General features: G+C 40.0%; 1 protein-coding gene across 1 annotated transcript; it reads right to left on the bottom strand.

Moving 5' to 3' along the window:
* Window positions 1–685: 685 nt before the first annotated feature.
* Window positions 686–9603, bottom strand: LOC100438872 (large ribosomal subunit protein uL4-like). The gene is given in 3 exon segments (XM_063714102.1): window positions 686–2112; window positions 8707–8749; window positions 9547–9603. Coding segments are annotated over 3 exon segments (1425 nt in total). The 3' UTR covers window positions 686–787.
* Between the last annotated feature and the right edge of the window lie 12329 nt (window positions 9604–21932).

The raw sequence follows: 21932 nt of genomic DNA, 5'->3' as shown, positions 1-21932 counted from the left end.
TTGGATTAGGGCCTTTTACTTCTATGCATATCTAGTTTGATCATAATTTGTTCAGTTTAGGTCTCTTAACCTTGACACTATTGACATTTTGGATCAGAAAACTTTTTTTTTTGATGGGGGCACTTTCCTGTCCACTGTAGGATGTTTAGCAGCATCCCTGACCTCCATCTACTAGATGCAAGTTATACCCACCAATGGGACAACCAAAAATATCTCCAGTCATTGCCAAATATCTGCTGGGGGAACATCACCACATCCATTTGAGAAACACTGCTCCAGTTAGATCCAAATTAGACTGAGCAGAAAGAATTGCAAAGAGGGAAGGAAGGAAGGGCTGTCTGTTGATACATAGATTTCCTTTATGTCCTTTGGAATTTACCTCTCCCTTCTCCTCCTTTCTGATTACCTTGAATGTCATTGTTCCTAATCTAAAAGAAGTGGCTTGAGATATTAGGATGCTTGTTCTTAAGGGACCAGGAAAATGAAATTAAACAGGTGTTTGAGGAAGGGAATTGTAAAATCTGGAATAGAAATAGAGGGTGAATACATCCAAATTTTCCATAAGTCGCAGCTTCTTAAAAAAATTCATGTTTAGAAGAGATGTATGTGTCAGTGGAGGAAGTGTAATGATAATATTCACTAACTGAGTATGTACTATGTTCCAAGTTTTCTTGTCACATAGATATTTTTTGTTTGTTTGTTTCTCACTGCCTGTATAATCAGGTCTTTATTCAAAAGAAGCTGTCCAAAATGATTTGACCTTTATGGAATAATCAAATTTAAGAGTTTATCCAGCAGACTTCTTTTCCTCTATAGTAGGTTTCTTTTCTGCAGGCTTCTTTTCAGGGGATGGTTTCTTGGTAGCTGCTGCCTTTTTTCCCACCAGAGGCTGCTTCTGCTTCTTAACACCAACAGCAGCCTTCTTTCCTTTCTTACCTACCACAGGCTTCTTGCCTGCAACCACCGCCTTCTCATCTGATTTGGCTTCTAGTGCTGCTGCTGCAGCAGCTGCCTTATCCACCTGGAGCTTGTGATTCCTGGCCTGGCGAAGAATGGTGTTCCGGCGCATGGTCTTTGCATATGGGTTTAGCTTCAACATGATTCTCAAGTTTTTCAGTGGGTTCTTCTTTAGGACTCTGCAAGGAATCTTCTTGCGTGGTGCCCGAAGGGCTCTTTGGATCTCTGGGCTTTTCAAGATTCTGCTAAGATCTGTATTAATCATCTTGTGCATGGGAAGATTGTAGTTACTCTTGAGGGAAGCGGCTTTACACCAAGTGCCATACAATTCATCTAACTTCTGGAAAGCACTTTCAGTCCAAATGCAGAAACGTCCCACACGCCCACCAGGAGCAAGCTTCAAAATGTTCAGCTTGCTTACATTAAGCAGAGTAATTCCAGGGATGTTTCTGAAGGCCTTGATGATACCATTATCCTCATTATAGATGATGCACAGGCCCCTGCGCTGGATACGGTGACGGTTTCTCATTTTGCCTTTGCCAGCTCTCATTCGCTGAGAGGCATAGACCTTTTTGATATCATTCCAGGCTTTAAGTTTCTTAAGGAGCAAAACAGCTTCCTTGGTCTTCTTGTAGCCTTCAACTTTATCTTCGACTACCAAAGGAAGTTCAGGAACTTCCTTAATATGATGACCTTTAGACATGACCAGGGCTGGTAGGGCTGAGGCAGCCGGGGAAGAACAGATGGCATATCGTTTTTGGGCTGTGTTCACTCTACGATGCCAACGGCGCCAGGTTTTGATTGGTGCAAACATTCGGCCTCCACGACACATGTTTCCAAAAGCACCCTGGCCAGAGCGGTGAGTCTCACCACCTCGAACTCTGGGAATTCAAGCCACAGCTCTGCCAGTACCCCAAGACTCAGCACTGGTCTGATGACCTGCTAATTCACTGACAGCGTAGGGCTGTCTGTTGTTTTTGTGCAAGTTGGTGTGAACAAAGTTCACAATATCTGGTCGAATAACAGCCTTGAATACAGCAGGCAAAGTGACATTTTTGCCAGATGACTCCCCCTTTTCGGAGTACACCGATATCAGCGGGTGAGCACACGTCGTGGTGGAGAGAGGAGAGAGGCACGCTCCTCTCAGCCCGGCTGCTGCCACAGGAAAAAGCGTCACATAGATTTTTATCAGTTACTCTTAATAATAAACAATTGGGTAAGTTCAATATTATTATCCCCATTTCACAAAGAGAATGAGGAGGCTCAGAAGGAAGTAACTTGTCTCAGATCACCCAGATAGGAAGTGACAGACATGGGAGAGATTCAAATAAAGACCTTCAGATTAGCAAAACTGTGTTCTTCCTCCTTGAACATGTCCTTCATTGTGCCAATTTTGGCACTCTCAACCCACAGGAAAAGATTTCTGTTCTTTTGGGGACTTTGTATAAGGTGGTTTTACATTAGTCAAGTCTTATTTTAATATGCCAGGAGATAATATATGCATATCCCTGTACCAGTTCCCCCTCCCCCAACACTTTCTGTAAAGTGATTTTTTTGTGGTTGTCTGGTTAAGGACTCTTGACCTACATAATTAAGCCATTTTTCCACAGTCCAGTCTGTTCATTATTTTCTGCAGGTTGGCACCTTCCGCCTTTTGAATAAATAACACCTAATAAAGATAACTCCATAAAATTTGCATTGAGGATATATGTTTGACTGAGAACATATGTTTGATGAGGTGTTCCTGCTTACTACCCAAATGTTTAAACAATGCTAATAAAAGAAGCTGCTGTTATGTTACATTGTTGAAGCTAATGTTTATAATGTTCATTTCCAATGGGGCATAATACAAGCTTGCATATAACGGAAGAGCATTTGCCAGTCTTTTTTCTCTGCAATATTATAATGAAATAATCATTTTCCTCTCCTTTCTGGCATAAAATTTGGAACAGAATTACGGAACCATAGACGTTCACAACTACAAGGGGAGTTGGAGACCTGGCTTGAAGTCTAGATAGGCCACCTCCACGCTGTGCCACTTCAGACTCATCATTTAACTTTGTGAGCCTCACTTTTTCCTCTTAAAATTGGGATAATATTATATGTCTCATAGATCCATTGGGATGACTAATAAGTAAATGTATGTGAAAATGCAATGTAAATATTGAAATGATATATGAACTTAAATTCAGTAAGTAGATAATTAGTACCTACTGTACAAATCACTTTGCTATGGACCCAAAAAGAAGTAAGAAGAAACCCTTGACTTCAAGGAATTCTCCCTCTAGTGGAAGAAACAGATCTATAAACTAGTAACAGTAATGTAAATTATACTGCAAGCCCTATAAGAGAGGACAGCAGAAACAACAGAGGAAAAAGTGACAGGGTCTGCTGTTGAAATGCTTATCAAAGAGTGGGCATTTGAACTAAGTTATAAAAGATTATTAGAGTTTGGACAGTCTAAAAGGGTAGATGGGCAGTCCAGATCAGGAAAATGACCAACGCAAAATGAGATTGCATGTTTTGGGGTTGTAATTTGTTTACAGTAGTTGAGTGAAAAGATTCAAAATGGAGATGGACAGAAGAAACTGATGGTTTAGAAACATTGTTCCTGTGACAGCAGGAAGTATGGAATAAAAAATGGAAGCTGGCACATTGGTTGATCAGTTGATTGGCCCTTGTAATAATTCTATTGGAAGAAGACAGTAGAAACAGGGTTTCGTGTGTCAGTGAAAAGATTGAGTGATTTTGAAAATACATTTTGGTTCTGGACTATGCTCCTCTGAACACAAATATACTTCTGAGATTGGACAACATGGTCCAGATTCACAAGGGTCATGGAAAAGTAGGAGTTAAGGAGATGCAGTTATAGGAAAGAAGGTGTAGGGTGTTTAGAGGATCTCCCAGGAAGAAGGGACCACATGGGTGTAGACCTCTGTTAGTAATAATGAAACAACAAAACTAGCAGCAGAATACCAAGAGAATAGAGAATGAGTGGTAAGAATGAGGCTGGCATTGTAGGCAGGGGACAGATTATGTGTGGCCTTGAAAGCCAAAATGGGGCAGTGAGTTTTAGAAAGAAGGAGGGTCATGCCTTCCTTTGAGGCAGAGCTCAGACCTCCAGGTCACCAAATGACAGCTGTTCTTTGGACCAAAGACCTTTAGTAATAACCACGAAATTGGCCAATAAAAATTTTCTGATCTCGAAATGTAAGTCCAACAACCACTTGCCAGAGCATCACATAATTGTGCAAAATAGGTCAAATGTTTTTGTTGTGACTTCTTAGGAGAGTACATTTGGAGGTTATGTCAGAACCTCCTCTCATCTGTTCCACCTCTTCTCCACCCAAAGCTTGTACCCTCTGTGGAATGAAAGTCAGAGAGCTCGAGCCAGCTCCACAGTGGCCTCTTCCTTCCTAACTTTCTTTGTGCTGTACTGTTGTTATTTTCTAAGCGGTGAGTGAGGGCAAGACAGAGTGTCAGTCTCCCCTCAGAACACGCACTGAAAATAGAAAATAAGATGCATTGTGACATTTTAGCTAAGAGACCTTTCTCTGGCTTTGGGAAAAGCCAGCTGAACAGGCCCTTATTGTCACACAGCCAGAAGAAAACTACATAGCCCAAATGTCACCTCGGAGCTTATTTGCTATTATATTTTCAGCGTACATTTGATTATTCCTTTTCATTCTTAACGATAAGGGGTCAAAGCCACTCCAGCTCTACTTTTCTTCTCATAAAAGTCTCCCCCCACTTCTCATAAAAGCCACTTATGTGTGAGCAAAACTCACACAGTTTTTTTCCTGTTTCAAATTGGTAAGAGTACATTTACAAATACATCTTTACCTGAAAGGTGTGGATTCGCTTAAACTTATCCATATTTTTTCAGATAAATTAACCAAAATTGCCTATGAGAGAAAGCTTCATTTTGGACATTTCAAGTTCTTTGCTCTAAACAATAACTAATGCTCTCTTTCCTTAGTCTTTTTACTTCTCAACTATATAAGGAGACAAGATTACATACGTAAAAAGAACAAAAATGTTGGAAGCATTCTGATCTGTGTTTCTGCATTGGCATGCTGGCTCACTAGCTGCGTGGCTTAGGCCAACTTCCATTATGCCTCAGTTTCCTCATTTGTTAAATGATCATAATGAGAGTATGTGCCATATAAAATTATATTGAGGATTAAATGAGATAATATATGTAAAACGTCTAACTCATTGCCAGTAAATGTAATAAGACTTAATCTAGCCCAGGGTGGTTCCATGTAGGCCAGGGCCTTCTGACAGAAAACGGGGTGCAAAAGATGGATGGAGGGCTCCTTTGTTCTTTGGTCCCAGTGTGGCCTGAGGAAGCACAGGAGAGGGTGTCAGAGTCCAAAGAGCATAACTGCACTCGAGTTCCAGGAGCAGACCCTGGGGACACAGATCAGAATGCTTCCTAGCTCACAAGGCCCATCTTCCATGTGGGCTTTTATTCTTCTGGGTCTCATGGAGGTAATGAGGAAGGTCTGTTTGACACAGGTGCTAGGGAGGGAGGACAGTACAGAGGGCCCTGGGTGTGCCCTTTACCAGCTCTGTGCTGTTGACAATGCATTTAACCCCCTGTGCCCTGGCTACCTCATCTATAAACTGGCCAGGGTTGTTGGGAGAATAAAATGAGGTGATATCGGCTAACATTTAGTGAGAGCTAATAGTTTTTGAGGACTGATCATGTGCCAGGCCCTGGTCTAAAGACTTCACATGCATTCACTCATTTAACTCAGAACACCCTGTGAAATTGGTGTTATTCATCTAATTCTATAGATGAGGCTCAGAAATATAAAGAAACATAAACTACCAAAGGTGACTTAGCTAACAGGTGAAAGAGGCAGGATTCAAATAGGCTACTCAGCTTCAGAGCTGTGCTCTTAAAAGCCTAAGGTGAGATGGATTTACAGCTGAATTCTACCAGAGGTACAAACAGGAGCTGGTACCATTTCTTCTGAAACTATTCCAAACAATTGAAAAGGAGGGACTTCTCCCTAACTCATTTTATGAGGCCAGCATCATCCTGATACCAAAACCTGGCAGAGATACAACAAAAAAGAAAACTCCAGGCCAGTATCTCTGATGAACATCCATGTGAAAATCCTCAATAAAATACTGCAAACTGAATCCAGAAGCACATCAAAAAGCTTATGCACCGTGATCAAGTTGGCTTCATCCCTGAGATGCAAGGCTGGTTCAACATATGCAGATCAATAAACATAATTAATCACATAAACAGAACTAAAGACAAGAACAACATGATTATCTCAATAGTACAGAAAAGGCCTTCGATAAAATTCAACATCCCTTCATGTTAAAATCTGTCAGTAAACTAGGTATTGGTGGAACATACCTCAATAAGAGCCATTTATGTCAAAGCCACAGCCAATATCATACTGAATGGGCAAAAACTGGAAGCATTCCCCATGAAAACCAGCACAAGACAAGGTTGCCCTCTCTCCCCACTTCTATCCAACATAGTATTGGAAGTTCTGGCCAGGGCAATCAGGCAAGAGAAAGAAATAAGGGATATTTAAATAAGAAGAGAGGAGGTCAAACTGTCTCTGTTTGCAGATGACATGATCCTATATCTAGAAAACACCATCATCTCAGCCCCAAAGCTCCTTAAGCTGATAAGCAACTTCAGCAAAGTTTCAGGATACAAAATTAATGTGCAAAAATCACAAGTTTTCCTTTACACCAACAACAGACAAGCAGAGAGCCAAATAATGAGTGAATTCCCATTCACAATTGCTGCAAAGAGAATAAAATACCTAGGAATACAGCTAACAAGGGAAGTGAAGGACCTCTTCAAGGAGAACTACAAACCACTCCTCAAGAATATGAGACAATACAAACAAATGGAAAAACATTTCATGCTGTGGATAGGAAGAATCAATATTGTGAAAATGGCCATACTGCCCAAAGTAATTTATAGATTCACTGCTATTTCCATTAAAATTGTGACATTCTTCACACAATTAGAAAAAACTAGTATAAAATTCATACAGAACCAAAAAAGAGCCTGTGTAACCAAGACAATCCTAAGCAAAAAGAACAAAGCTGAAGGCATCTTGATACCTGACTGCAAAGTATACCACAAGGCTACAGTAACCAAAACAGCATGGTACTCATATAAAAACAGACACATAGACCAATGAAACAAAATAGAGATCTCAGAAATAAGAGCATACATCTACAACCATCTGATCTTTGACAAACTTGACAAAAACAAGCAATGGAGAAAGGGTTCCCTATTTGTTTTTTGAGTTGAGGTCTTGCTCTGTTGCCCAGGCTAGAATGCAGTGATGTGATCTCAGCTGCAACCTCTGCCTCCTGGGTTCAAGCAATTCTCATGCCTTAGCCTCCTAAGTAGCTGGGATTACAGGTGTGCACCACCATGCCTGGCTAATTTTCATATCGTTAGTAGAGACGGGGCTTCATCATGTTGTCTAGGCAGACCTCAATCTGCCTGCCTTGGCCTCCCAAAGTGCTGGGATTCCAGGCATGAGCCACTGTGCCTGTCAAGGATTCCCTATTAATAAATAGTGCTGGAAAACTGGCTAGCCATATGCAGAAAATTGAAACTGGACCCCTTCCTTATACCTTATACAAAATTTAACTCAAGATGGATTAAAGACTTAATGTAAAACCCAAAACTATAAAAACCGTGGAAAAAAATCTAGGCAATACCATTCAGGACATAGGCATGGGCAAAGATTTCAAGCCAGAAACACTAAAAGCAATTGCAACAAAAGCAAAAATTGGCAAATGGGAGCTAATTAAACTAAAGAGCTTCTCCACAGCAAAAGAAACTTATTACCAGAGTAAACAGACAGCCTACAGAATGGGATAAAATTTTTGCAATCTATCCATCTGACAAAAGGCTAATATCCAAAATCTACAAGGAACTTAAACAAATTTACAAGAGAAAAGCAAACAACTCCATCACAAAGTGGGCAAAGGACATGTACAGACACTTCTCAAAAGAAGATATTTATGCAGCCAACAAACATGAAAAACTCAACATCACTGATCATTAGATAAATGCAAATCAAGACCACAATGAGATATCATCTCATGCTGGTCAGAATGGCAATTTTTAAAAAGTCAAGAAACAATAGGTGCTGGTAAGGCTGAGGATAAATAGGAATGCTTTCACACTGTTGGTGGGAATGTAAATTAGTTCAACCATTGTGGACGACAGTGTGGCGATTACTCAAAGATCTACAACCAGAAATACCATTTGACCCAGCAATCCCATTACTGGGTATATACCCAAAGGAATTTAAATCATTTTATTATAAAGATATATGCACATGCATGTTCATTGCAGCACTATTCACAATGGCAAAGACATGGAATCAACCAAAATGCCTATTAATGATAGGCTGGATAAAGAAAATATGGTACATATACACTACGGATACTATGTAGCCATAAAGAGGAATGAAATCATGTCTTTGCAAGGACATGGATGGAGCTGGAAGCCATTATCTTTAGCAAACTAATGCAGAAACAGAAAACCAAACACTGCATGTTCTCACTCATAAGTGAGAGCTGAACAATGAGAACACATGGACACAGGGGAACAACACACATTGAAGCCGGCTGGAGGGTAGGGTGGGAGGAAGGAGAACATTAGGAAAAATAGTTCATGCTGGGCTTAATACCTAGGCAATGGGTCATCAGGTGCAGCAAACCACCATGGCACGCATTTACCTGTGTAATAAACCTGCCTGTCCGGCACATGCATCCCAAAAACCTAAAAAAAAAAAAAAAAAAAAAAAAAAAGCTACACTTTCTAGGCCAGTGGTTCTCAAAGTGTGAGCAGTAGCTGCAGCAGCAGCAGCATCACCTGAGAATTCGTTAGAAATGCAAATTTTCTGCCTGACCCCAGACCTCCTGAATCAGAAACTCTGAGGGTCCGACCCAGCAGTCTGTGCTTCAACAAGCCCCACAGTGGTTTCTGACATAGTCGCAAGTTGGAGAGCCTGCTGCTCTAGACTAGGGGTTGGTAAATTACAGTAGCCACCTGTTTTTGTATATAAGGTGTTTTAGGAACATAGGGATGCCTATTCATTTAGATGTTGACTGTGGGTGCTTTTAGACTACAGTGCCAGAGTTGTCAGGATGTGCAATAAGTATTTGTTAATAAATATAAGTTTGATTGTAGAGACCATCCGGCTTGCAAAGCCTAAAATATTTACTATCAGCTCTTTAAGAAAAGTTTTGCAGACCCTCAGTCTAGGTAATACAATGAAAGTCCCTAACACAGTGCCAGTACATAGTAGGTACCCAATAAGTGTATTATTAAGTGCTGAGAAAGCATGACCTAGTGACTTACAGAGGCCAAAATGCTTTTATGCCATTGGGGAAGGGTGGGCAGGATCAGGGCAGAACTGGTCCACAATTAATTAATATGTCCTTACTTATGATCCAGATGCAGCTGAGCAATTTGGTCATGGTGCCACTCAGTCCTCACCAAGTGGGGAATAGGAAAGGAGTATCTTACTCTTTGGAGTCATTATCCTGCTGTGTTTTTTTTACAAACGACCCTACTGTCTCTGGGATAGCTTGCTCAGAGGCATGGGCTTTGGAATCTGGAGCGCCTACCATAGCGCTCTGGACCTTCAGCTTCCATCTGACTCTCCAGCAGAGACAATCCTTGATTTCCATGTATCACTGGGAAAAAAAAGAAGTGATGGTTGGATTATTGTTTTTCTTCCATATTCCTTCTTCCTAGTTCACAGTCTGTTTTGAGTTTAAATATAAACTCAAACTATGTATTTAACAAATATTTATTGCACATTCTCTCATGTACCAGAGATTAATACACCTACAGCTTTTTTGGTGGACAACTGTTTGTTGAGTTAGGTTGGGTATTATCCAGATGGCAAAGCCGAGGTTTCAGAAAGGGTGAGTGAGGTCCAAGTGTTAGGAGCTAAAATGCTGTGTTGCCAGGACATGAACCTTTATCATCTCCACAGTCCTGAACCCAGCAGGCCTCAACCTCAGCTTGCTGCCTTCCATGATATTTTTATTTTTATTTTCTGAGACAGGGTCTTGCTTTGTTGCCCAGGCTGGAGTACAGTGACGTGATCAAAACTCACTGCAGCCTCGATCTCCCAGATTCAAAAGACCCTCCCACCTTAGCCTCTAGAGTAGCTGGGACTATAGGTAAGCGCCACCATGCCCAGCGAATTTTTGTAGTTTTTTTAAGAGATGGGATTTCGCCATGTTGCCCAGGCTGGTCCTGAACTCTTGGGCTCAAGTGATCCACCTTCCTCAGCCCCCCAAAGTGCTGGGATTATAGACATGAGCCACTGTGCCCAGCCCCATGGTCTGGTCTTGATTTCAGTTCCAGCTTCAGGAGTAAGCTAGTCCAGTTAGAACACCTGTGTCTTTTCCCAAGGCCTCCTTTGTTTTGGGGGAAAAGTCTTGCCTCCTCCTGAGTAAATCAGCTAGTCTAGAGGTGTCCTCCTCTCTGTGTGGGAGGGTTAGGGGCCAGGGTCCTGGCACAAAACAGATGGCATACTTGAATGCAGGGCTTGAAGAGGGTTTAATAAAGGGTTCAGGAGCAGCTATCTAGTCTGTGGGGCCCAGTGCAAAATAAAAACTGGGAGCCAGGCCGGGCACAGTGGCTCTCACCTATAATCCTAGCACTTTGGGAGGCCAATGCAGGCAGATCGCTTGAGCCTAGAAGTTTGAGACCAGCCTAGGCAAGACTGGGAAGCCTCCATTTCTACAAAAATTACCTAGGTGTGGTGGTGCACATCTGTAGTCCCAGCCAGTTGAGAGGCTGAGGTGGGAGGATCACCTGAGCCTGGGAAAGTTGAGGCTGCAGTGAGCTGCAGTTGTGCCACTGCACTCCAGCCTGGGCAACAGAGTGAAGCCCCATCTCAAAAAATAAAAGTAATAAAAATAAAATGGGGGCCTATGTTCAAAAATTATTAATAATCTCAAGTATTAAAGCAAGTGTAGGCACTTCTAAGCTTGGGACTCTGTGAGACTGTATGAGTCATACTCATATGAAGCTATCCCTGAATGGACTGTTTGCAAAAGTATGGATATGATTTCTGAAGACTGCTAGGAAGTGATGCAGTACCCTAGGTAAAGGAGCACTGTGAAGCCATTACTACTTCTGTAATTGAAGGGACAAAAGGAAGAAATAATGACCAGAAGACTATAGCTGTATAGAAACAGCCTGCAGTAAAGGAGATGATCTGCAGGGGCCCAGCAATGAGGGATGGGGTAAATTCTCTGACCTCATTCCCTCCTGCCCACTTTTCCCCTGCTGGGAACCCAAGGGGAAGTTAGAGAGCAGGAAGCCTGCAAGGGTCCTGAGCTCAGAACAGGGGAGAAGGTGGAGAATGAGACTGGAGTGACTAACAGAAAATGGTCAGCCTCATCAGCATTCAGGGATTCATGCCATCTGGGATCCAAGACCCTCCACCTACTCGCTCCATCCTATCTTTCCAGGTGTTTCTCCCTCTATTCCCCTCTATTGAGACCTCTCAAAAATTGTCACAGCGTTCTTAAAGGTAAGCCCTCAAAACTCTCATGGTATAACCAGAAGACCCACTTTTTCCTCTTAAAACATTTTAGCAATTTATATTATAAGCCATGGAGAATTGAGTTTCTTTTGATTTAAAAAACAATTTCTCCACCTCCCAATTTTTCAAGTAAAAGTGACTTCTATGGATTGAATTGTGTCCGTCTCCCCCACCAAATTCACATGTTAAAGTCTTAATCCCCAACGTAACTGTATTTGGAGGTAAGACTTTTTGGAGATAATTAAGGTTAAAGGAGGTCATAAAAGTAGAGTCCTAATCCAACAAGATTGGCGGCCTTATAAGAAGAGGAAGAAAGAGAGCTTTCTCTCTCTCCCTCTCCCTGAGTGCATGCATTAAAGAAAGACATGTGAAGCAGAATGAGAAGGTGGCTGTCTGCAAACCAGAAAGAGAGTCCTCACCAATAACCCAGTTGGCTAGTGCCTTGATCTTAGTCTTCCCAGTCTCCAGAACTGTGAAAAATAAGCCACTTTGTTCATGGCATTTCATTATGGGAGCATGAGCTGACTAAGACAGTGACATTATAGAAAGATGTGCCTTTTCTTGTACTCTGGCTTTGGTAAAACTCTATAAATCCTAGTTCAAAAGCTGAGGTTTACCTACAAAAGAGTTTTCTTGCTTTCTGCCATCCTTGGAAAAGTGGGAAATGGTGTCATGTTGGAATTGGGCTAGACTTACTTCCAACATCTCTTCTCCCTACCTTGGATCACTTTTCTGGTCCTCAGTTTCCTCATCACTGAGGATGCCACCTACCTGTGGAACAGCCATTTATTTGAACAGATGCCATGCTTTCCGTATGTGGAAACTCCCTTCCTCTTTTTTCAAAGCAGTTGGCTTTGCTGACCTACATTTGGCACACATTGGCTGATTGCCTGTTCTTTCCTGGACCCTAAGGTGTGATTCATCTCTGCATTCCCTAGCACCTTTTACATAGGAGATTCTCAGCAATGTTTTCCTGCTGGATTGATATTCCCTCTCCAGAAAAAGTGGAGGCTATATGATGTTCTCCCAGAACAGAAGGTCACTTCAGGCATTTTCATGGCTATGCATTGAAGTGTGGCTGGCCCCAGGTTGGAGTTTTTAACTCTTGGCTCCTTGTTTAACCTCTTACCTCTGAGAACAGATTATTCACCGACGCCTTCAGTGGAGCCTCAAGAAGACTTTTTTTTTTTTTTTTGTCCGGTACACAGAGCTGTGGCTTTTCTGATTTTCTCTGCTTTCATTCAGAATCTCCCCTAGCTGTCTAGGAATACTAGTTAACTAAGGGCTTGGCTTTGGATGCCTGGTCAGGGCCATTAGGCAGGGACACAGACACCTGGCAGGCGGGTTTCAGGGAATTCATTGCAACAGCTGTGTGGCCTGATTGCTCCAAGCCTATTATTCATTTTGCATAATTGTTGACCTTTCTGTCTGCACTCTCCATGGAGAATTTCAAGCCATTTTACAGAGCACAGATGAATATCTGAAATGCACAATAGCACAGGAGGCTGTCAGCATCAGTCTTACAATTCTTCTTTGTAGCAGAGTGGGGGAGGAGAGTGAGGCCTAGTTAGGAGAGCAACTCTGGCTTGAGTCAGGATCTCAAGGAGCCAGGCAGCTTCAGGTGATTAAACAAGGAAAACCCACTCATGTTGCCACTTGAAGATATCTGCATCTTTTTATTGGTTCAGGTCTTGACAGTGACATCCCTTTGTGCATAAGTCACTGATGACCAGATGTACCAAGTCCTTTAAAATTGATAAAGGATTTTACCTTTCCAGTCACATCCCTCTGCCCTTAGCTCAGGAACCCATGTGCAAAACACAACAGACTCTCAATGGTTTCCCAGAAGAGCCATGCCAGTTCCTGGACCTTTGCACAAGCTATTTACTTCTCTTAGAATGTCCCTTCCTCACCTGCTAACCTTTTTTGTTGGCACTCATAGGCTGAACTAGTCTCTTCATCCTGTGTCTTCTGATAGTGCCTTCCACCTCATCCATATTACATTGTATCATATGCTTATACCTCTAGTTTGTCCTATTGGAGGGTCAGGGTCTGGAGAGTATTCATTATTCTATTTCTAATGCCTGGCACGTAATAGGTACAATGTAAATGCTTTAAAAATGAGTGAGAAAATAGATATGGAATGATTCTTATTTTAGATGCTATAAACGTACATTATGTTGTTTGGGACTCTTTATATTACAAGCGAAAGAAACACAAAGTGATTTAAGCAAAAAATAAACTTCTTGGATTATGTAACTGAAAAGTCTGGGGAAGACTAGCTTTAGGAGTGGCTTGATTCAGGGTGCAAACAATGTAGACAACAGACATCTATCAGCTCGGCTTCGTCTGGGGGTGGCCTTTATCCACAGTCTGGCTCCCCCTCATAGCACTGAAGTGGCTAAAGCAACTTGAGAGGTGAGGTTTTTACTCCCTCATTCTGCTAAAGCCAGAGGAAAAGAGAGGGTTTCTTTTTCCCAGAAGGTGCAGCAAATGTCTCGTTGGGTCTGACTGGAATATGTGCTAATCTCTGATAATCCCTGTGGCCAAGGGGCTAGCTATGCAAATTGACTCAGGTCAATCAGGATTTACCTTTGTCAATTTCTTTCAAAACAACATTGGCAGAATGTGAGGGAAAAGGTGAAATCCACAAAAGGAAATCAAGGTACTATTGCTGCAGGAAGGGAATATGGATGCTGGCCAAGCAAACAACCTACTTTCACTCTCTGTGTCCAGTCCCACAGGCTTAATGCAAGAGAAAAAATAAATAGACAAAAACCTTTCAAAGGGTTTAGCAGCCATATTCAATTTTTGTGAACTAAATCCAAACCCTAAAGCAAAATGTATAGTGAAGTCCCTGGCTCTAGAGTTAAAAATTTCCAGCAGGGCCTCCATTTAATAAATCACACAGTTGGGTGTTTCATTGTTAAATATTACTTTTTATTACAGTAGACATCAGATGTGTCATTCTTTCCTTTGGCCTAGGTGTATTTTCTCTTGCAGTAGTTCACAATTTTATGATTTGGGAAATGGTGGTAAGGTCCATGAGTAGAGAATTACAAGTTTCCAAACACAGATCTACGCCTTAAATTGCTGACTGAGGTTTTCATCATTTTCTTTTTCTGCAGCAAATATTGCCAATTGGGAGGGAAAATAAATCACAGGTAACATGAAGAAATTTTTATCTTTTTAGTAGTAGTATAAAAATTCCTTCCTAGGGAAAGATTGAAGATGTCAAAAAGAAGCATTGGTAAGCATACTCTAGGAGTACACGCAAGCCCTAATGATACACAGGTCCCCAACAACCAGAAGAAGGAAACGATTTTTAAAACATGGGTAGAAGAAAGAAGATGAGTCAAAGTCAGTGGAAGAAGAGGAGGCCTGAGAAAGGCAAGAAGAATTGGTCTAATGGTGATTTTATTTTTGCCTGGGAACAGAGTATACAACTAATGATGTAATATTCCTTCTCCATATATCTTGGGAAGTCTTTAGTATAATCAATATTGCCCCATAACACTTTGGTACAAAAAGATTTTAGGAATTCCAAGAAAAGTTGATGACTTCTTCATGGTTGATGCTGGGCAAAAAACAGAAGTTGCTATAAGGATCTTCCAATATCTAGCTTATGCATGCTATATTTTACCTCTTCGGAGATGTCACAGATTTAAGATGCACTTTTAATTTACATATGCAGATGAAAAAAAGTTGTTGATGCAACTATGACAATGCTTTCTCATTACTTGTAAATATTACATGATACCTATCAAGACCAACAGGTATGTTATACTTTACATATTATGTACAGTAATATGTATTAAACACAATACATAATATTATGTTTAATTCAAGAGGTCTTTTAGATTAACACATATGTTTTATCATTTGTCATTCATATTATCTGAAAAAAAGAAAAAAATAAATTGGTTTGTGAATTTCTAAGATTTCTTCACGTTTAGAGGTAGGCTCTTTTGAATTACTTTGCAACATGCTGTCAATGATTGTGTTATCCTCCAGAATGTGGCTGGCTGTCATCAAGTATTTTGTGTCACAATGTTTCTTATGAGTGTACCACTATTTTCTCCAGGATTTTTTTCTAAACCCATTTTATAAGATTTGTTTCTGGTGCTCTCTTGATCTTACCAGAAATTGCCAACAGAAGTTAGAACCAACTCTCCTATTCCTTCTTCTAATGGTCTTCAAATAATTTGTGACTAAAATGTTGAAAGCTTACAGCTGTCTTTTCTTATTCTCAAGCATAACAACTAAGCTACTATACACACCAAGTTGTTGTTTAACCAAGTTTTTAGTCAATGACAACTATATGATGGCCACCTGGTCAACAGCAATTTTAAGGTGCATTTGTTGGAAAGCCTCCCAATTTAAGACGTGCTAACTTGTTAAGAAATAAATGCAGTTATAAAATATCAGAGTTACAAAGGAACTTTAGGATACATTCACTGCAATCTACCTTTTGCAGTTGAAACACTGGCGCCAGAGAGATTGATTTATTTCCTAAATTTATACAGGTACTCATAGAGCATTGCGACTGCAACTCAGACTCTTTATCTGTCCTACTCTTTATCTCACATAATCGTGCTTTTATCCATAAGTTCTCATGTGAGTCAGCCATTTTTTGGTGTTTTTTTTTTTTTGTTTTAAACATGGATTATGTTCTGTAGCGGGCAATAGTGTTTGCGGACAATCCTGAATTGTTGGAGTCCATCACTTGTTTTCTACCATAAATCTTTGTACTGGCTCTATCAGTTTAGAAGTATTATATAAATATCATTTGTAATTATGGAATGTTTTGTATAAAAATTATAAAGTGTGGGCCGGGCGTGGTGGCTCACGTCTGTAATCCCAGCACTTTGGGAGGCCAAGGTGGGTGGATCACAAGGTCAGGATGTTGAGATCATCCTGGCTAACACGGTGAAACCCCATCTCAACTAAAAAAAAATAAAAAAAAATTAGCCAGGCGTGGTGGCAGGAGCCTGTAGTCCCAGCTACTCAGGAGGCTGAGGCAGGAGAAAGGTATGAACCCAGGAGGTGGAGCTTGCAGTGAGGCGAGATCGCACCACTGCACTCCAGCCTGGGCGACAGAGCGAGACTCCATCTCAAAAAAAAAATTATAAATTGTGAAATTATCTGTATTATTGAATCTCTCTCTCTCTCTCTCTTTTGTGGGTGTGTATGAAGATAAAGAAGTTAAGTATAAGTTAGGTGTTGAAAGAGAGCCCAGAGAAAAATCATCTGTAAAAGTCAATGAGAATCATTTATCTGGGCAGGGACTCTTTATGAAAAGTTAAGGGCAGACAGGACCTCCTTCCCACACAGAGTTCAACACCTGGAACTCATTGTATCAGGTTCATAGGTCAGGACCATACCCAGAAGAGGGGATAAAAACTTGGAACAAGTTTTCTCAAGGTGAACTATTTCAACTTCAGAAATGTTTATTTTACAAGCCCAGTAAAACCGTTAGGACCTGCCCAGTAAACCTTAGAAGGATTGAGCATTGAGAATATGGGACTCCTTTCTTCATCAAGGGTAATCAAAAACATAGAGAAGTTCTCTGTTCTTTCCCTGGTTGTTTTACTGTTTTTCAGATAGCTAGAAGAAAGGGAGGAGAAAAATAAAATTCATTTTATAGAAGCCACGTCTGCCTTTGAGTTACATTAATCCTTAATAACACAGGGACAAAATTATCTCTTGGTTTAAAAACAAAAACACGCTTGTATCTTTAATAAAAGTTTTAGAATTCAAATTAAATTCAGTGGGCTTTCTGACTCTACCAGAGTATTTTGAAAAATCTCTCCAGATAATTGCACTGTATGAATAACTGTAATATCTTTTTATCTACTCATAACTTAATTCATCTGCAGGTTTAAAAGAAGTCAATTTTTGAATCCAGAGTGCAGACCATGCCATCCTTTTCTTAGTCTATTACTAATGATGGGTTTTTACTTTGCCTGTGGAGAGAAAATACTGGCCAGGAGACAGGTGAGTTTGGTTCTTCTTGGATTCACTGTTCATTTGTTTGCTTCATTTTCTTTCAATGCCTTCAAGATGTCCCAGCTTTAGTTAGCTTTGCACAGAGCTCTGGGCTTAGAAAACAGCCTTCCCTTGGCTATACCTCCAAGTGGGTGATGAAGGCTGCTTCTGCCTTTGGATTTGGGAGACTGGGCTTAAATCTCCTCATGGACCAGTTAAGTCCCTTCAAAAGAGAACTACTCTGGCAGGCTTATTCATGTTCACGATAAAGAGATTTCATTTCATTAAACTCAAGACTTGACTTTCTCTCAGCAAGGTCGAAGAAAATGTTACTTGCAGCACTATTCCTTGACTTCACCAGTGTCACCAGTGTTTGATTTATGGCAGCTGTGCCTTTGTGAACCTCGAAAGGGCCTTGCTGAGGAATACCTGCTTCTTCTGAAATTAAGGGGTACAGACAAAGAGCTGGCTGACTGAGAAATGGAAACCTCTATCCATCATTTGAATAGTGTCTGGGACTTCTGGGCCAAGGGAGGCTGCTTTTTTAAAAGACCAAGGAGATTTTTATAACTGTGGTCTCTTCTGTGTGTGTGTGTATGTGTGCACACATGTACATATTGTAATGGTGTCTAAGTCTGAAGCCTGAGTTTAAAAAAAACTTTAACAAGCTGGTTCTGAATTCTAACTCTAACTGGTCAAGAGAGAAATGAGAACAGTTGTGGGATATAGTATATTGTTCCAGGGACTTTGGATCCCAAATTGCAAGCCTGTAATATATCTTTGAGGAACATGCCATTTAGGTTCCTTAGAAGTTGAGCTATATTTTGGCCAAGGACCATGCCTATATTTAGCATTTCCAAATTCCAGAAATAAATATATATATATATATTTGACACGGAGTTTCTCTCTTGTTGCCCAGGTTGGAGTGCAATGGCATGACCTCGGCTCACTGCAGCCTCCGCCTTCCGGGTTCAAGTGATTCTGCTGACTTAGCCTCCCAAGTAGCTGGGATTACGGGCACCCACCACCACGACCAGCTAATTTATTTTTTGTATTTTTAGTAAAGATGGGGTTTCGCCATGTTGGCCAAGCTGTTCTCAAACTTCTGGCCTCAGAGTGATCCGCCCACCTCGGCCTCCCAAGGTGCTGGGATTACAGATGTCAGCCACCATGCCTGGCCCCAGAAAGATACTAATCTTTGGAAATGAGAAATTGCAATTCTTTGGCATTTTCAGGGATGCCCCAAATCATAAGTTATTTAAAAAATATATCCAACATTCTTTATACTCTTTACTTATTGTTAAAGATATTTAATGGACAGCTTAAAAAATAAGTAATATTGGCTGGGCGCGGTGGCTCATGCCTGTAATCCCAGCACTTTGGGAGGCTGAGGCAGGCAGATCCTGAGGTCAGGAGTTCAAGACCAGCATGGCCAACATAGTGAAACCCTGTGTCTACTAAAAATACAAAAAATTAGCTGGGCGTGGTGGCAGGCACCTGTAATCCCAGCTACTCGGGAGGCTGAGACTTAATCCCTTGAACCCGGGAGGCAGAGGTTGCAGTGAGCGGAGATCGCGCCACTGAACTCCAGCCTGGGTGACAGCGGAGGCTCCGTCTCAGAAAAAAAAAAAAAAAGTAATATTTTAGTAGCATTTACCAAAAAATGAAGCCTATAACGAATATTTGAACACTGGAAAACACCAGCAACATCACTGAGCAGTATTCAAATAATATAATGTTTGTATCTCTTAGCAAGGTAAATAGTGTTACAGAGAATCAAGTATCAGAATTGCCGATTAAGAACTTATTTTTCTTTGAAAATTTATTTCTCTAAAAACCACTCATGAGATTCATATAATACTCTTCATATAAACTTGTTAATATTTATTTTAATGCGAGCGTGACTCACCATTAGCAGCTAGATCGGCTGCACATACATCCCAACAACATGGTCAATAGCTACATGCAAGACCAACAGGTTAGATCTTGACCTCTTCTCTCCTATGCATTTCTCTTCTGGTTCTTACAAATGCTGACATTGGCTTTTGATAGCGTGTGTGAGAATTTCCTGGTTTTGTTTTCCACCTGAAGTTAGTGGGTTCCTTACAGCCAATAATGTCTAACTTCTTTAATCCCATTACTCATTATTAGTCTGTTCAAGTTTCCTATTTCTTCATGGTTCAATCTTGGTAGATTGGGTGTGTCCAGGAATTTGTTCATTTCTTCTAGGCTTTCTAATTTGTTGATGTATAGTTGTTCCTAATAGTCCCTAATGATTCTTTGTATTTTTATGGTGTCAGTTTTAATGTTTCCTTTTTTGTGTCTATTTATTTGGGTCTCTTTTCTTCTTTTCTTAGTCTAGCTAAAGATTTTCTTAGTCTAGCTAAACCAACTTTTTGTTTTGTTGTTCCAATTTTTTTTCATCTCAATTGAGTTTATTTCTGCACTGCTTTTTATTATTTCTTTCCTTATTCTAATTTTGGGTTTGGTTTGCTCTTGCTTTCCTAGTTCCTTGAGGTGTATCATTAGGTTGTTTATTTGGGGTGTTTATTTTTTTTTATGTAAATGTTTATTGCTATAAACTTCCATCTTAGTACTGCTTGTATTTATCCCGTAGGTTCTGGTATGTTGTGTTTCCATTTTTACTTGTTTTAACAAATTTTTAGATTTTCTTCCTAATTTGTTCACTGACCCATTGTTTGTTCAGAAGCACATTGTTTAATTTTCCTCCTGTTATTAATTTCTGGCTTTATTCCATTTTAATAAAAAAAGTTTGATATAATTTCTACTTTTTTGAATTTGTGAGACTTGTTTTGTGACCTAACATATGGCCTATGTGGAGAATGTTCTGTGTACTAATGAGAGAAATGTGTATTCTGCGGTAGTTGAATGAAATTTTCTGTAAATGTTTGTTAGTTCCATTTGATATAGAGTATAGTTTAACTACAATGTTTCTTTCTTGATTTTTTTTTACCTGGATGATCTGTCTATTGCCAAAAGTACAGTGTTGAAGTTCTCTACTATTAATGTTTTCCATCATATTTCTCTCTTTAGACCTATTAATATTTGTTTTATATATTTGAATGCTCTGGTATTGGGTGCATATATATATTTATTATTGTTACATCTTCTTGTGGAATTGACTCGTTTATTACTATACAGTTACCTTCTTTGTTTTTGTATAGTTCTGACTTAAAGTCTATTTTATCTAAGTATAGCTACTCCTGATCTTTTCTGATGTCCATTTTTGTGGAATAACTTTTTCCATTTCTTCACTTTTAATCTATGTATGTCTTTATAGGTGAAGGCAGCATATAGTTGAGTCTTTTTTTTAAATTCAGCTACTCTATGTCTTTTAATTGAAGAATTTAGTCCATTTACATTCAATGTTGTTATTGATAGGTAAGGCCTTACTATTGCCATTTTGTTTCTTGTTTACTAGTTGTTTAACTCTTCTCTTCCTTTCTTACTGCCTTCCTTTGTGGCTAAGTGATTTTCTCTAGTAGTGTGTTTTAATTTACTGCTTTTTATTTTTAGCATATCTATTAAAGGTTTTTGCTTTGTGGTTACCATGAGGCTTATAGAGCCAGTAATGTCTTCATAGTAATTGTTAAACTTTAATTCTCACAGGAGGATTATACTTTCTCCCATTTTCCCAGTCTCTAAACTAATTTTCCTTGAGGTTTCAGATTTAGGAAAGCATAAATTTCTCTTAAAATTCTGGAAAGGAGTTATTGCATGGACACACTGCCTGGGTTATACCTGATTTTTTTCACTATGCCAAGAGCAGAACTTTGTATAGGTCAGCTCTTTAATGTGTGTCACATTATGTGTTCTAAAAATCGCTGTGCTGATCAAAATCACACAAGAAAAACCATAGGGCTTGTGCAGAAAAATGGGGTTAGAAGTAAAACAATCAAGAGCTTTATCAGTGACACATAAAAAACAGAGAATAATGAATAAAAATTGTAGCACAGTTCTATACACAGTTAAACAGTAGAGACATAGACAAATAAAAAAATAAATAGGGCACTTTGTCTTGAAAATGATATGAGGTTTGCCTATGACAGTGGGCGTCAGAAGGTGGATTCTTGTGAATAACTGAAAAGCTGGAAGGAGGGTCAGCTGAAATCAGATGGGAAATTGTAATACCAGATGTCGATGGGTGTGGCTCATAACAGATGCAGTGAACTGAGGTAGCTGAGTGCTGTTGAGATGTGCATGTGTGCCTGTGTGTGTGTGTTTTGTGTATTCCTTTGCTGTGTTTAACTAGATTCAGTTTTCACATTGGAACACATTCCTGTTTTCAAAACAAGTGTTCTAGTGGAATTGATTGTATGGGTAGAGTTAATCAAAGCTGCCAAGCAAAAGAATGGCTTTTTCAGGTTCTTCTCCACTTTCTCC

This window comes from Pongo abelii, chromosome 13 (assembly GCF_028885655.2).
Source record: "Pongo abelii isolate AG06213 chromosome 13, NHGRI_mPonAbe1-v2.0_pri, whole genome shotgun sequence".
In the NCBI taxonomy this organism is placed as follows: Eukaryota; Metazoa; Chordata; class Mammalia; order Primates; family Hominidae; genus Pongo; species Pongo abelii.
This window is presented reverse-complemented; position numbering and strand designations above follow the sequence as displayed.